Here is a 15625-nt window from a genome sequence, read left to right as displayed (position 1 = left end):
TGCCTATCAGTGATGTATCCACCCTGGCTTTGGGGTGCCTCTTTGTCTCTCTCTTTCTCTCTTTCTGTGTATTCTTGATATATATGAATTGCCGTCAGGTATCCTCTCCTCGTGAACTGAACTTCAATGTCGAGGCGGGTCCCCGACAGCTGAGAAAACAGTCAGAGAAGCTGGGTTACATGAAGAAGAATGTGGCATCAGGATTGGACACAGACTCATTAACGTCCTGCAATAAGTACATGATACAACCTAGTTTGCTGAAAGTGAAAATGACTTAAAGTACATACTGATGAAAATCATAGACCTCAGCTTTTAATATGGGTTGCACCTTAGTGCAAAGAAAACAAAAATCTCACAACTGGATCAATAAATAGCATCTTGGTAAATGGAAAAATGATTGAAGTTATCACAGACATCATTTTGCTTGGCTCCACTATCAATATTCATGGAAGTAGAAGGCAAGAAGCCAAACGACGTATTGCATTACATAAATCTGCTGCACAATCCTCTTTAATGTCATTTTGAGGACTAAGGATCACCTGACCAAAGCCATAGTATTTTCAATAGCCTCATATGCATGTGAAAGTTGGACAATGAACAAGGAAGACCATAGGAAAATTAATGAGTTTGCATTATGGTGTTGGAGAAGAATATTGAAAGTACCATGCATTGCCAAAAGAACAAATCTGTGTTGGACGAAATACAGCCAGAATGCTCCTTGAAAGACAGGATGGTGAGACTTCGTCTCTCATAGTTAGGGCATATTGTCAGGAGAGACCAGTCCCTGGAAAAGAACATCATGCTTGGAATGGTGGAGGGTCAAGGAAAAAGAGGAAAATCCCTAACGAGCAGGAGTGGCACAGCGGCAGCAGCAAAGGGTTCAGAGGTAACAGCAATTGTGAGGACAGTGCAGGACTGGACAGTGTTTCATCCTGTCGTTCATAGTGTCACTATGAATCAGAACTTACTAGACAGCACATGCCAATATCAATATATTGAAACAGATCTCAGTGGACATTTAGTTCAAATTCCTTACAATGTATGTTTCCCACATTATTTTGGCATAATATTACTTAGGCTTAGGTTAAATATTTTAAATTAAATGAAGTGTGAATAACATATATCTGACAAAAATCTATAAGTAATCCAACATGTTGAATGTTTTAACTCATTACTCAATTTTCTTTGAGTATTTTGTTGATACTATGTATTTTCAGTAATGGAAGGCATGCTTAAATTAAGGGAAATCTGTGTTTTTTTAATGTAATATGGATTTTGATACAATTATGTGAGACATGTATGAACTAAATGAACTCTGGTGGTAGTAGTGTTGAGGTGAGGCCTATTTCATCAGGTTTTATGAATTTACACATGTGCCAGTGCAGGCCATAGCATAAGCACTGGACTGCTAATCACAGCAGGATGGTTCAAACCCACAAGCTGCTCTTCAGAAACTCTGTGAATCAGCACTGACTCGATTGCACTTAACAACAACTATTAAGCAGCAGTATCTACAACTGTGAGACCAGATTCCTAAGAAATCTGAGAGACTGAAAAGGTAGTATGACATGATATGTCCCATGGATCAAGGAATGACTAAAAAGGAATTAAAAACGTCAAAGATCTTGAACCTATACTTCATCAAAGAAGATAATTATGTCATCAATAAACACAAGAAAAGATGCTCTCTTGAATTAAAAAACCCTCAAACTCATTGCCTTGGAGTTGATTCCATCTCACAACAACTCTATAGTACATAGTGGAACTGCTACATAGTGTTTCTAAAACTGTACATTTTTGTGGGGACAGACAACCTCATCTTTCTCCCACAAAGCAACTGAAGAGTTCAAACTGCCAACCTTCTGTTACAAGCCTAATACTTAACCTAGTATGCTTACTAGGACTCATATTTCTGTCCTTGTTCTTGCTGTTTAGTGCCATAGAGTTCCAGCACAGCTCATATTGAAATCAAACAACAAATTGCATTAGACAAATCTGCTGCACAAGACTTCTTTAATAATGACCCTGTACAAGGAGCTCTGGTAGCGTAGTGGTTACAAATCAGGCTGCGAACTGCAAGGTCAGCAGTTCAACACCACCAGTTGTTCTGCAGGAGAAAGATGAATGAGGCTTTCTGCTCCCGTAAAGATTTACAGCCTCGGAAACCCTGCACAGAGTCGCTATGAGTTGGAACCAACTCCATGGCACATAACAACAACAACAAGGTTTTCTAGGAGTGACTAGTGAGTTTGAACTGCTGATGTTATGGTTCAGACCTACCTTTCAGTGCAGTGCTTATCCTATGGCATCACACCAGGAGTCTAACATTAGGTATTAGAAAAATGCAAATCAAAACTATAATGTAATATCATCTAACCTCAGCTAATATTTCAGTGAGTAAAAATGAACAAAAAAAATGTTAGTGAGAATGTGAGGAGATTGGAACCTTCATTCACTGCTGGTTGTTGTTGTTGTTGTTGTTGTTGTTGTTGTTAAGTGTCGCTGAGTTAGTTCTGACCCATAGCAACCCTGTACAGGGTTTCCAAGGAGCAATTGGTGAGCTTGAGTTACTGACCTTGTGGTTCAAACTGACTTTACAGTCCAGCACATTAACCCACAGCACCACAAACATAAAATGGTAAAAACACTCTGAAAACAGTATCTAAATTATTTTAAAAATAAGAAACAACACTACCTTGCAGTTCTTATTATGTGCTGTTGAGTCAGTTGTGACTGATAGCATTGGTTGTGGGTTTGAACTGCCAATCTTATGGTTAGCAGCTCAGAGGTGATCCTACAGCACCGCACCAAGTCTCCAGAGCTACCTTATTATTTCACAATTACACTCCTTGCCAAAGATCTAATAGCAGAAACAGAAACAGACATATGCATAATTATCTTCATTGCTGTACAATTTACAATAGCCAAAAGATGGAAACAACCTAAGTGCTTATTAAGAGTTGGAAAAATCAACAGAATTCAGAATATCAGATAAAGTCAATCTTACAAGGATGCATACTGTAAGATTTCGGTTTTATAAAATGACAATAACAGTTGTGTATATAGAGACCAACATTCATTGGCAGTTACAAGGGGCTAGGGAGGGAGAGTAGGGGGACTCATTCTATATATGTCTATATATACTATAGACAGTAATCAATTTTTCAAAATTTTATTTATGGTAATGGAAAAGTGTAGCACTGAATGTGGGAGAACTGTGCACATCTTAACCAAGGTAATTATGCCACTAAGTTGTATAAACACATACACACAAGTTGTTTAGGTAAATGCTATGCTACATATAGTTTTGTACCACTAAGTGCTTGTTTACATATATACATATACTGATTTGATTTATATCCATATACAAAATAAGTGACATAGAAACTGATACTTCTTTGGCATAATTACTCATAGAATTTATTTTCTTGGTTTGAAGACTTAATACCCTAGTTTTGTAAAATAACTCAGTCAGTTGGCACAATACAGTTCATAAAGTTTAGAATCTACATCCTATTCTTGTGAGTAGTGTCTGGGTCTTAAAAGCTTCTGAATAGCCATATAAGAGGCAACTATTGGTCTCTATTCATTTGGAAAAGAGGAGTAAGATGGAAACCCAAGGTTCAGAGAAAATAACCAGTCTAGAGAACTAATTATCTACATCCATATCAGCCTCCTCTGTCCTAGGATCAGAACAAACAGATGGTGCTTGACTACAACTAGGAAAGGTTCTGATCAGAACCACAAAATATTGATATTGAAAGAAGCAGATAAATGTGGAAGAGAACTTTTAATGTTTAGAAAATCTAGACTTAATGTACCCACTGAGACAGGATGAATCCTTGAGATTATTACTCTGAAATAGTCTTTATACCTTAAACCAAAACATCTTTTCAAGTCAGCTTTTGGTTAAAGAGCATGGTAGCTCATGAAGTAAAGAATATCACCCTTGACTATTTCATGCTCATAAAAACCATCTATATAAGACCAAATGGTCAACAAATACTTTAAAGCATGGATAAGAAGGTTGAGGGATGTGAGGCAAGGTCAATGGAAACAGAGCAACTAGAACAGAAATAATGAAAATGCTGATAAAATATGAAGAAGATGACAAATGTCACTGAACAGTATGTGTAGAAGTTGTTGAATCAGAACTTGTTTTGCTTTGTACACTTTCACTTAAAGTGCAATAAAATATATATATTTTTAAAAAAAGAACAGAATGTTGGAAAGTGATTTACATGAACACTAGATTGTCTTCTATCTGTGTCAAATTAGGAAGTTGTCAATATCTAAACTTGAAATGTAAAGTTCCACGTGATCCAGTTGATTCTTCAGGCACTGAAATGATTCTCCATTTTCTTTAAGTATTTAGGGTCAACTTCTTAGAAAACTGAAATGACCATGTGTCAGGGAAGGAGGTCTATTAGAAATCTTTATTTCCCAATATGCTGACAGCCTTAGCTCTTTACATTTTCTCATGTGGTGTCTACAGTATACAGCTACCATCTTGGCCATTATGTTTAAAGAAAGTGTAAATATAAACTGTGTGTCCTTACTAAAAACTCAGTTGAGAAAAACTATATATTAAAGTGTGTAAGTAAGTCTTCCAGTTATCTTTTTCCACATCAAGAATGAAACCTGAACAGATAACATAGGCATTCTCTAGAGAGAGATGCCTTTGTAAGCTTTACAGTGCATTGGGGACTAAATCTCCTGCTCTTGGAGTGTGGCTAGGTGTCAAAATTAAGGCAAAAATACTTGACAATACCTACAATAACAACTAGAAATTAAATGATCCCATTATCTTTGAGAATTTGATTGTGTTGTTTTGTTTTATATTGTATAAGTGGATTTAGAAATTATATATTTTATGTATCACCTTATAAGCAGGTTGAAATCTCTTGTGTCACTCCCTTTGGTCCTTCACTACTCCTGCCCCCTCAGGGTAGTATAATAGCTTAATCTCTCTCACTAAATGCAAAGGGAAGCATTTAGGAAAGAGGAAAAGCAACTGTCCTTAGTGTTCTATAATAGCAATTATGACTCCAGGGGCTCTTCCTTTAACTCATCAAGAACTCTCAATATCATCCAAGTTCTATTTTTGTAACAAATCTGAGTATGTAAAAAGTTGTTTGGTCTCATTCCAGAACTGACTTAATTGATCTGGCTGATTGGAAACCCGCCACGATAATGAAATCAGTCAAATCTAATATGAGTCTTTTGACCTGGCATCTTATAAAAGTTAGGGCAGAGATATTGTTCAGGGACACCTAACCACTGATTCTGGTTTTTTGTTTTGTTTTGTTTTGTTTTGTTTTTTCCCCCCTCTTGTCAGTAATGTGACTGCAGATAATACATTTGGCTTAAAAAACAAAAACACAACAAAAAGACATGTGAACTCAAAATGTCTAAGTATTATCTTAAATAGAATTCTGTCTGGATGGATGGAAAAAAGGAAAGGCCAATTGGAAGGTAGAAAAGAAGGAAGTAGTAAAAAGAACTGAAGGAAAGGAAAGAAAATGGGAAGAGGAGTTGAAGAGAGTAGCAGATACTGAAAGAATAAACTGACTCCCACATTTCCAAGTTTTCTCTGGATGGCACAACACCTACTCCATCCCTCACCTCAGAGAAATCAAAATTCCTTTTATCTTTTTGGTAGCTTTCTATTATTAAAGTTCTTCAGTGCTGCATCTGCCAATTGTCCCCTTACATTTCAGACTCCCCCATATCAGTACATTTTAGTCTTCCCTTAAGTATTAATGTACAGCGTGATTTCACCTTATTGCCTTTTTAACTTTACATACAGGACAGTTCAGGCACCATCTATTTTTAACAACCAGTTATAATCTTGCTACTATTAAATCTTAACCATATCTTTATTACATGTCTCCCCTGATCTCTAGACTTACATTTAAAATTGACCAGATGCCATTTTCATCAAGATATTGGCCCATGCATTACTCACATTTAAGTGTTTGAAACTGATTTAATATTCTGAACTTTGTCCTCCCTCTTGGAATTTCACAAATCTATTAGTAGTCCCACTATCCAAATACTCTGTCTGCATGGAAATTCTTACTCTTTTCTTTTACTACAATTTGATATTGTAACAGCAATTTGATAGTAGATTTCACCCACAATTATTGAGAAAAATAAACAACTATCTAAAATGAAATTTAAATAATCAATAGTTTGCAACTATTTAAAAATATATAAATTGGAGGCAATTACTGTAAGTATGTATTCAGTTATGTTGGTGACTTGACATTAAATTCAAATGAATTATGAATGAAGTACCTTTATAAAGGATAAAGTATATGACATTTTAAATTCATTTTATTCATGCTTTTAGCTGGTCACTGTGGTTCTCCAGATCCAATTGTGAATGGTCACATCAGTGGAGATGGCTTCAGTTACAGAGATACGGTGGTTTATCAGTGTAATCCTGGCTTCCGTCTTGTTGGAACTTCAGTTAGGATATGCTTGCAAGACCACAAGTGGTCTGGACAAACTCCTGTTTGTGTCCGTAAGTACACAGTTTATGAATTAATTCATAAAATGCTTCCTTTCATCACATTTTCATCTGTCATGAAGTCTTAATAGAATCAGGTTTAATCTTAAGAGCAGAAAAGAATAAAACCCTCTCAATATGTCTAAATAGAGGGAATATTAGCATTAATACTCACGATTTTCATTTGTCTCCTACTTTTTTCCTGCCAACCCTTCTTTCAGACTTATTCCCACATTGAATTTGCTCATTAACTTCTTTCAAATGGATCCCAGGAAAAGTGATATTATGCCATTCATTTTCCCTGATTTTTCAAGTGGAAGCAAAAACGAATCATAGAAAAGTAAAGACAAAGCCAGAGTTATGGGTTAACTAGCTGATTTCAAAAAAAGAAAAAAAAAATCTTAATCTTCTATGTTTTTATTTTTGTCTTTTGCTTCATTGTTGTTGTTGTTGTTGTTAAGGCCTTCGAGTCGGAGCCGACCCATAGCGACCCTGTACAGGGTTTCCGAGGGTGTAAATCCTTACGGGAGTAGAAAGCCTCATCTTTCTCCCGCGTAGCAGCTGGTAGTTTCGAACCACTGACCTTAAGGTTCGCAGCCCGATTCGTAACCACTACGCTACCAGAGCTCCTTTGCTTTATTAAGGGAAAAAAAAAAAACATTTTTTCTTTTAAAACAAATAAAGTTGTAAGTACCAATTATCATTTAATTTATGGTTGGTATTCTTAGAAAAGATTGTGCCCTACATTTATTACAAAATTCATTTTTAATAATTTTTCTAATATGTATATAAATTATTTTCCTATGATTTAAGAAAATGTTGATATAATTGTAGGATGGTGTTGGTGGTATGCCGTCGAGTTGGTTCCTACTCATAGTGACCCTATGTAGGGTTTCCAAGGCTATAATCTTTACAGGTGCAGAAAGCCTCACCTTTATCCATTGAGTGGCTGGTAGATTCAAAATGCTAACCTTGTGGTTAGCAGCCCAATTCGTAACCCACTACGATAACATGACTCATTAACTATAGAATCTGTTGTTAGTTATTAAGTGCTGTCAAGTCAGTTCTGACCCATAGTTACCCTATATAGGGTTTCTGAGGAGCAACTGGTGTGTTTGAACTACTGACCTGTATGTGGTTTGAAGTCCAGTGCTGACCCTACAGTGCCACATCAGGAATTCCACTATAGGATAGTGAGAGGTATTTTCTGTACTATTGCTGTGGTATACACAGAAATTTATGTGGTAAAAGTTTTACTTTAGAAATCAAACTGTTGATAAGATAAATGAGAAGAGAAAATGAGTTTTATGATTATAATGAATTTCCGTTGATAAAACCAAAGAAGTATTTCTGTGTGACCTTTGGCAATTATTTTAGGCATGACATAATAATAGCTCATTACATTTCAAAGGATCATGCAAGACACATTGTCAACAAAAGTACTGCTTGGGTGTTCATAATTATTTTTACTAATTTCACTGTGTTTAATATTAGTGTGAAGGAACCCTAGTGGCACTAATGGTTTAGTGGTTGGCTGGTATCCAAAAGGTTGGCAATTTTTATCCACCTAATGATGCTTGAGGATCTGTTCCTGTAAAGCTCACAGCTTAGAAAATCATATGTTGTTGTTGTTAAGTGCCGTGGAGTCGGTTCTGACCCACAGCGACCCGGTACAGGGTTTTCGAGGCTGTAAATCTTCACAGGAGCAGAAAGATTCATCTTTCTCCCTCAGAGCAGCTGGTAGTTTTGAACTACTGACCTTATGGTTTGCAGCCTGATTCGTAACCACTACACTACCAGAGCTCCTTTAGGAACCTTGTACAGGGTCACTATGAGTCAAAACCTACTGGAGAGCTCTTAATAACAACAATTCAGTCATAATTTATCACTATGATTTTGAATCAACTGAAAGGCCCCTAACAAATAGCAACATTTTTTTTACTTGAATGCCTTATACATATGCAATTTAAAGTATCAACCAACTTCTTATAATGGTTTCTAAATGAGACTTTTATAAATTTAACTGATCTATAACAGGAAGCATCCTGGCTCTGTAGAATAAGCACTGGACTTTGAACAACTAGGTCAAGTGGTTTGAGTTCACCAGCTGCTTTATGGGAGAAAGATGAGACTTTCTGTTCAGGCAGAGTTAGAGCCTAAGCAACCAACTTGTCAGTACTTCTATAACATCAACATACCAGGGAGAAAGGATTCAAAACTCATGATTAGTGAGAATTGATCAACTCTGCCTTCTTACTGTTGCATTTTAAAAATTAGTAGGTATTCTCTCATGAATTGAGTAAGAAATAATAATAAAAAGGACACTTTGAGTCTTGATTATTTTCTACAATTATAATAACAGTCTTGTGGGTTTATCCTCATAGTTCTACCTTCCAATTAAAAAAAACAACACTATAATATTTGAATTAATTCAAAAACATTAATTTATACATTCCCATATCTAAGTCCTGGTGGGGTGCTCTGGGTTAATGCATCAGATTGCAAAGCCATTTGAAATGCAAGGTTGGTAGGTCAAGCTCACCAGTAGCTCCTCAGAAACCCTATACATCATCACTATGGGTCCAAATTGACTTGATGGCACTTACCAACGACAACAACAACAACATATCTAAGTATTTAATAATAAGTAAATTCAGTGAGTGATGACTTGTTTGTTATCTGGGAATAACATTACTTATATTCTTCTACAGCCATTACATGTGGTCACCCTGGAAACCCTGCCCATGGGCTCACTAATGGAAGTGAGTTTAACTTGAATGATGTCGTGAACTTCACTTGCAACACAGGCTATTTGCTGCAGGGTGCATCTCGAGCCCAATGTCGGAGCAGTGGTCAATGGAGTAGTTCTTTGCCTACCTGCCGAGGTACGAAAACATGGTTGATGAGCTTCCTCGCTTTTAGAATGTAGTAAGCTGATAAAAACACAAATGAAACTGAAGAGTAGGCTACTATTCATGGTTAAATGGTAAAGTTTCACCTTAGTGCCTAAGGTTACTGCAAATTTTCATCACTGTGGTATAAAAATATTTCTGAGAATAATATACAAATCTAGTAGCCTTTTTCTATTAGCCAGATATTCAGATATTCTATCACAAAAATATAGGATCATCTATTTTAAAGATAACTCTCTTTTCATTATCTTTTTATTTATTCATTAATTTATTCCTACCACATATTTTAGCATGTTGCTGGTCCTTAAACTTCTAGTCTTATGTATTTATTTAAGATGTTCTTACTGCTTTAAAAAAAATTATATCTTTTATTCATTTCTTTAAAAATTGTCACTTAGATCTGTACTAAAACCTGAATTTCCAAAAAACAACTGTCTACTAATTTTGTATTTTTAGATGTTTGATCTCATAAAGGTTAAGGCTTTGATTCATTTGCTTCCCATGAAAACCTCTCTTTTATTGAACGTTAGTTATACTGTAGAGTGAAGGGGATTTCAAAAAAAAAAAAAATGACAGTATATTTATGTATTAAAATTAGATATTTACAAATTTTTTCTTGCTCTGACAATCATCACAACACCCCACAGAGCAACCAAGGGAGTTACATGCAAATAAGACAGTAGCAGAATGGGAATCAAAGTATTATTTTAATTAATAGTTGTGTAAAGTTTGTGATTTAACTGCAGCGATCTGACACAAATCTAAGTAGGAATGCTGGCTTAAGCACAAAGATTAAATAGAGTCCCTTAATTTAACTTTCCTCTGAAATACAAATGTTAAGACTAGAATGTTTGGGAATTAGGCCAAGGTACAAATGAAACTTAGTTCACTTTTCCAAGGACAGCACAATATGTAAAGAAGGTCCAAGACCTGAGTTCTTGCCTTAAAGCACTGGTAGACAAGATACTGGATCTTGGTGTAGGGCTGGAGGATAAGCACCGGACTACTAACTACAAGGTAGGCCATTCAAAAATACCAGCCATTCCTCAGAAACCCTATATAGGGTCACTATGATTTGATACTTAACACCACCAACAACAAGATGCATGCTACAGCCAGGACCTTAATCACTGTTTAGATATACCATAAAATTCTCCTACCTTAGATACTTCATAAGACTTTCTGGTCCCATAAAGGTCTACAGCTTCTGAAACACTATGCAGGGCCATTATGTGTTGGAATAGACTCGACAGCACACTACCAACTAGATAATGTAGGTCAGCCTAACATTCCTAGGTGTTAGTTTTATTTTAAATTTACTTTAAATAACTATTTTAATTTTATTCAAACATGGTTTCAATTTTTTTTTTAAATAGATGAAAATATATTACCTTGTTTCACCTAACTATGTGTTCCTTTTCTCTCCCATTTCTTTTTCCCTGTTAACTCTAATAATTAAACAAAGAAACCTGATATGAAGATTTAGGGTTGAAATTATCTCTTCCACTTAGGCCTTGTTATCACATCTATAAATTAAACAATGTGCTAAGTACTCCCTTATTTCTAGTATAGCATAATTTAACTACAATGGCAGCTTAAGTATTACAAGTTACAACTATACACTAATGTTTTAGAAAGTATAGATTACTGAATAACAGAATAGATTTTGGATTCTGTAACCTAGCTTTAAATATGTTTGAAGGTTACATGACTAAGTAAGTAGCATAGCTGGATTCAAGCCCAGGTTTGGTACTTCTGAAGCCTCAGTTTTGTGTTTTTTTAATGCTCTAGGCAACATCCCAATAGCATGCAGGTAATTTATCAGTTACTATAAAAAGTCCTTCTAAATTCTCTAACTCTGTCATATCCAAATAATCATAAGCATGGCAATTTGCTCAATTTATTTATTTAATAGGAGCATTTGTCGTCAGGTGCCATCGAGTCGGAACCGACTCATAGCCACCCCATGCACAGTAGAATGAAACAATGTCCGATCCTGGACCAACCTCACTACCGCTGCCACACTTGAGTCCATCAATGATGCCACCTGGCCAATCCATCTCGTTAGGGGTCTTCCTCTTTTTCTCTGACCCTCCACCTTACCCAGCATGACATCCTTCTCCAGCGACTGTTGAGCAGCATTTACTCAATATCAAACCATCATTGGGATCCTGTTGTGGTACTGTAGGATAATCACTCTACCTCCAGCCACTCTTTGGAAACCCTGCACAGGGTCGCTATGGGTCAGAACCGACTCAATGGCACTTAACAGTAACAACAAATCTGTCATTGGATGTTTCTTAGATAATTACTGTAATGTGGAGATGATTTAATTTAGAAAATGTTCAGCATATTATTTTCCATGAAATGAAATATCATCAGCATTATTTTTCCCATTGACATCCTCTTATTCTTTGTTAAATGAATAAATAATTTTCAATTACAGTTTTTACTTTGAGATAATTGTATAATCACATGGCATTATTAGATAATACAAAAAGATCACTTGTACCCTTTTCCCAATTTCTCCCCATGGTAGCATCTTGAAAATCTAGAATGCAAGATGATAACAGTCAAGACGTAGAATTATTCCATCACCACAGGCTGTATCCTATTGCTTTTTGTGACAACCGCCCCCTCCCCCCGCACTTTATCATTCACACCTAGCAACGAACCACTAATCTCTTTTATGTCAATAATATTGTCATTCCAAGAATAATTTCATTTAAATGAATAGAATCTTATAGAGTGTAGTATGTAATTTGGGGGAATTAGATTTTTCTCCCCACATGATTCTCTGGAGATTTAATGAAGTTATTGCCTTTATCAGTAGTTGTACTTGGGTCCTTTTTTAATTTCTTCCCATTAATCATATTTCAAGATTTGGATATAGCACAGGTTGTTTAATCATTTATCTATTTAAACTTGTCTGTGCAATCCATGGATAGCTACAGACCAGGTTTCTCAGCAGGCTTTTTTGGTTTAGTCTTTATACGGTACCTTAAAAAAAAAAAAAAAAAAAAAAAGTATACTTTTTGTGCCATTGAAACAATTATCTTAAGGTTAAGGCATATCAAATTAAAAAACAAAATCATCAGATGGATATCTTCCCAAATCATTGAAGCTTTGCAATAAATTGATGGGAATCCTGCCCATCTTAAAAAACAGTTTTAAATAGACCAAGTAAAGAACATCAGGAAGACCTCAAATATCTTCAGCCTTGGTGAATGAAGAAATTGTGGCTGAAGTCCAGAAACTGTTGGAAGAAACTGCAGGATTATCGATAGTTACTGGAGTTGAGATCGCACATGGTCCAGTATTGTCAATTTTAAGCAAACATCTTTAAACAGTAAACCTTTCAGATTCATTAGTTACTGCAAAGAGCTGATCTTTCTATCAGTTCTCTTTAAGCAAGATCAAAGCTAATTAAGACAATTTTATGAAGTAAAGTAACTGGGGATGAGTTTCTGTGGATTTGGATTTATCAATACAATCCAGAGAGCAAGTTTTAATCAAAACATGACTTCTCAAGGGATCTGCTGGGCAAATTCAAGGCAGAGAAGTGAGCATAGCTACTGGAGACTCCCAAGGGGTGTAATTTATATTTTCTCCAAGGAAAAAGGGTTTATTAGGAAGAAGTTTAAAGAAAATTGAAAACTGCATTGGTGAGAAAAAGACTGTGATATTTGCACAAAGGAATTTTTTTCTATTGCAACACTGTACCTCCTCATTCTTTGAGAGTCACAAGGCTGTCCTATGAGAATTTTCATTGGGAAACCTTATCTAATCCACTGTACAGGCCTCACCCTAACCCTACAGACTTCTATTTGTTGCCATATTTAAAAGGAACATAATTTGAATATTTCAAGAATGCTGAAACTAGTTTTGACATGGAGTAAATCCAAAGGCACAGAATTCTTTGAGGAAGGATTAAAGAGATGGAAACATCACATGTAGAGATATAAAATGACAAATTGCCAAGTTATTGTATCTTGACATATGCTTTATATCAAGGATATGTCAAGAAACAATAACTTGGCAATTTGATGTTTTAATTTAATAAAGGTTTCAATGTTTACCATTTTACTAATACTTTTTACCAATACTTTTTTTTAAAGTGTTTATTGCTCATTGAGTGATAGTTTACATGAGAGAACATCAGTTTTGCATTCATACTATTGTATTTTGTATCATTACAATGATTACAATCTCCTCCATTCATCATCATTCAACAGTATTTGCTTCTATTCCCTATATTGTTTTTTTTTATGTACACAAAACACTCAGGAATATATATATATATAATCATTTAAACAACCAAAGGGCACATTCTGCAAGCCTGCCTCCTGTCCACTAGCACATAGCCTTTCTCTTTCCATGAGTCTAGAATCCTCAGCTTCTCTATCTCTCGATGTCATCATCTTTGGTGCCATCACTGGTGTCACTGCTTCTCTGGATAGCGCCCCACATTCTGCTCATGCTCTTCTCCTTTGATGGTCCTAGGGTCCAACTGTTTCTGGACTGTAAGATTAACTACTCCCTGTTTTATGTAACACAACTTCTACCTTTACAATTGTGACAATTGCAATTAATCATGATACCAGTTACTCTCTATTGAATAATAATAATCTTATCCCCATCTCCTTTCACCAGACCCATCTAGACAAGATATAAAATAATCAGTGGGGACTCTACCTTGCCCCACACACTCTGAATCTGAACTCCATCTTGAAAACTTGTAAGCCAGTCATTTTGTGCCTCTATCGTCCCCTTCCCACCCCCATTTTAGGTAGCCAATGTCTAAATTTCCCATCCCTTTTCAAACTTATGTACAGAGGGAATATGTTTAATTCCTATGTGAAGATTTTGTCCCTCTCGGGTTTGAGCTACTACATCTATAAGTATAGGTCAAGTTCATCAAATTGTAGCAATTTACACATGTTTTCTTTATCTTCCTCTATTCACATTCTGATCATCAAGTCATCAGAGCTAGGTCAAATGGGTACTATCTGCAAGTTTGGGTGTTCTTGTGCATCTCGCTTACTGCATATCAGCTAGATGCTTCAATCTTGGTTCCAGCCCTCTGAGGCTATGTCCTTGTCTATGAGCTTAGGAGTCCTCAGGTCTCACCATGTTTGGAACCAAACAGCCCTTCCTCTCTCTCTCATCTCCAGGTTGATGGGAGTCAATGGAACGTGGTCAAACTCAACCCATATGTTACTGCAAAGGAATATTTGTGCTAGATTAAAATAATTTTTCATCAAAAACAAAACAGAACAACAACAACAACAAAAACAGGCATATCTTCATTGCTGCCTTTCCCTCTCTCCCACTCACCAGTAGACCAACATAGTCCCCAGCAAGCTTACATGCCTGTTCATATGTTCCTTTTGATTTTCAGTCTTGGAGGGGAGTTTGTCCTGAAGGGACTTGATTACTTGCCTTGATGGCTACCCGGCAAACAACTTGCTTGTTCTTGTAATAGCCAATCAGACTGCCATTTTAATTTTTTATTTTTCCTGCTGGTTTTATTTCAAAAAGTATCTTCTGTTCCTCTAGCTGTTCTGAGAATGACCCAACTTAGAAGTTTCTGGATGGAACTCAGGATTCCACTTAAGGTCCTATACACTACAAAATCACTGCAAGAAGCCTATTTCACTGGGCAAGTTCTAGAATCCTTTTTAGGTATTCCAATCAGTTGTAAGCTTAAAACAGGCTTACAAGTTTTCTGTAATCATGTTTCTTGGTATTCCTTCCTATCCCACTCAAGTGTCTATTTTACAATAGTTGTTGTTAAGTGCCCAGGAGTCAATTCTTACCCATAGCGACCCTGTGTAAGGTTTCCAAGGAGGAGCTGGAGAGTTTAAACCACTGACCTTGCAGTTGAAATGGCTTTGCAGTTTGGCACATTAACCCACAGCACCACAAGGGAAACCAATATTCATAAGACAGTCAAATATCTTAACATTATTTCCCCTCTTTTACCCATTCAGACTATGCCTCAATCCATGTATCACAGAGCCCTGTTGTTCCAAGGTTGAGCATACATTATTATTTACCTCTATCCCGTTTAGCCCATGCAAACCTGCTTCAGTATTCCCTTATCTAACTTGTTCTTCCATCCACTTGCCCTTTCTGTGTATTGCCCTCCCAAACACCAGAACCATATGTGTCTATCCCTAGTCTGTGCTCTACTGTC

General features: G+C 36.2%; 1 protein-coding gene across 1 annotated transcript in view; it reads left to right on the top strand.

Annotated features, from left to right (window-relative positions):
* Positions 1-15625, top strand: part of CSMD1 (CUB and Sushi multiple domains 1) — a 2529117-nt gene that overhangs the window by 2407555 nt on the left and 105937 nt on the right. The window contains exons 51-52 of the mRNA XM_006866725.1: positions 6356-6529; positions 9226-9399. Of these exons, the coding sequence (XP_006866787.1) occupies positions 6356-6529; positions 9226-9399 (348 nt within the window). The remainder of the gene's footprint in view (positions 1-6355; positions 6530-9225; positions 9400-15625) is intronic.

The sequence above is a fragment of the Chrysochloris asiatica genome, unplaced genomic scaffold, assembly GCF_000296735.1.
Source record: "Chrysochloris asiatica unplaced genomic scaffold, ChrAsi1.0 scaffold00095, whole genome shotgun sequence".
Taxonomy (NCBI): Eukaryota; Metazoa; Chordata; class Mammalia; order Afrosoricida; family Chrysochloridae; genus Chrysochloris; species Chrysochloris asiatica.
The sequence above is the reverse complement of the archived record's forward strand: the minus strand, read 5'-3'. Positions and strand labels throughout refer to the sequence as shown.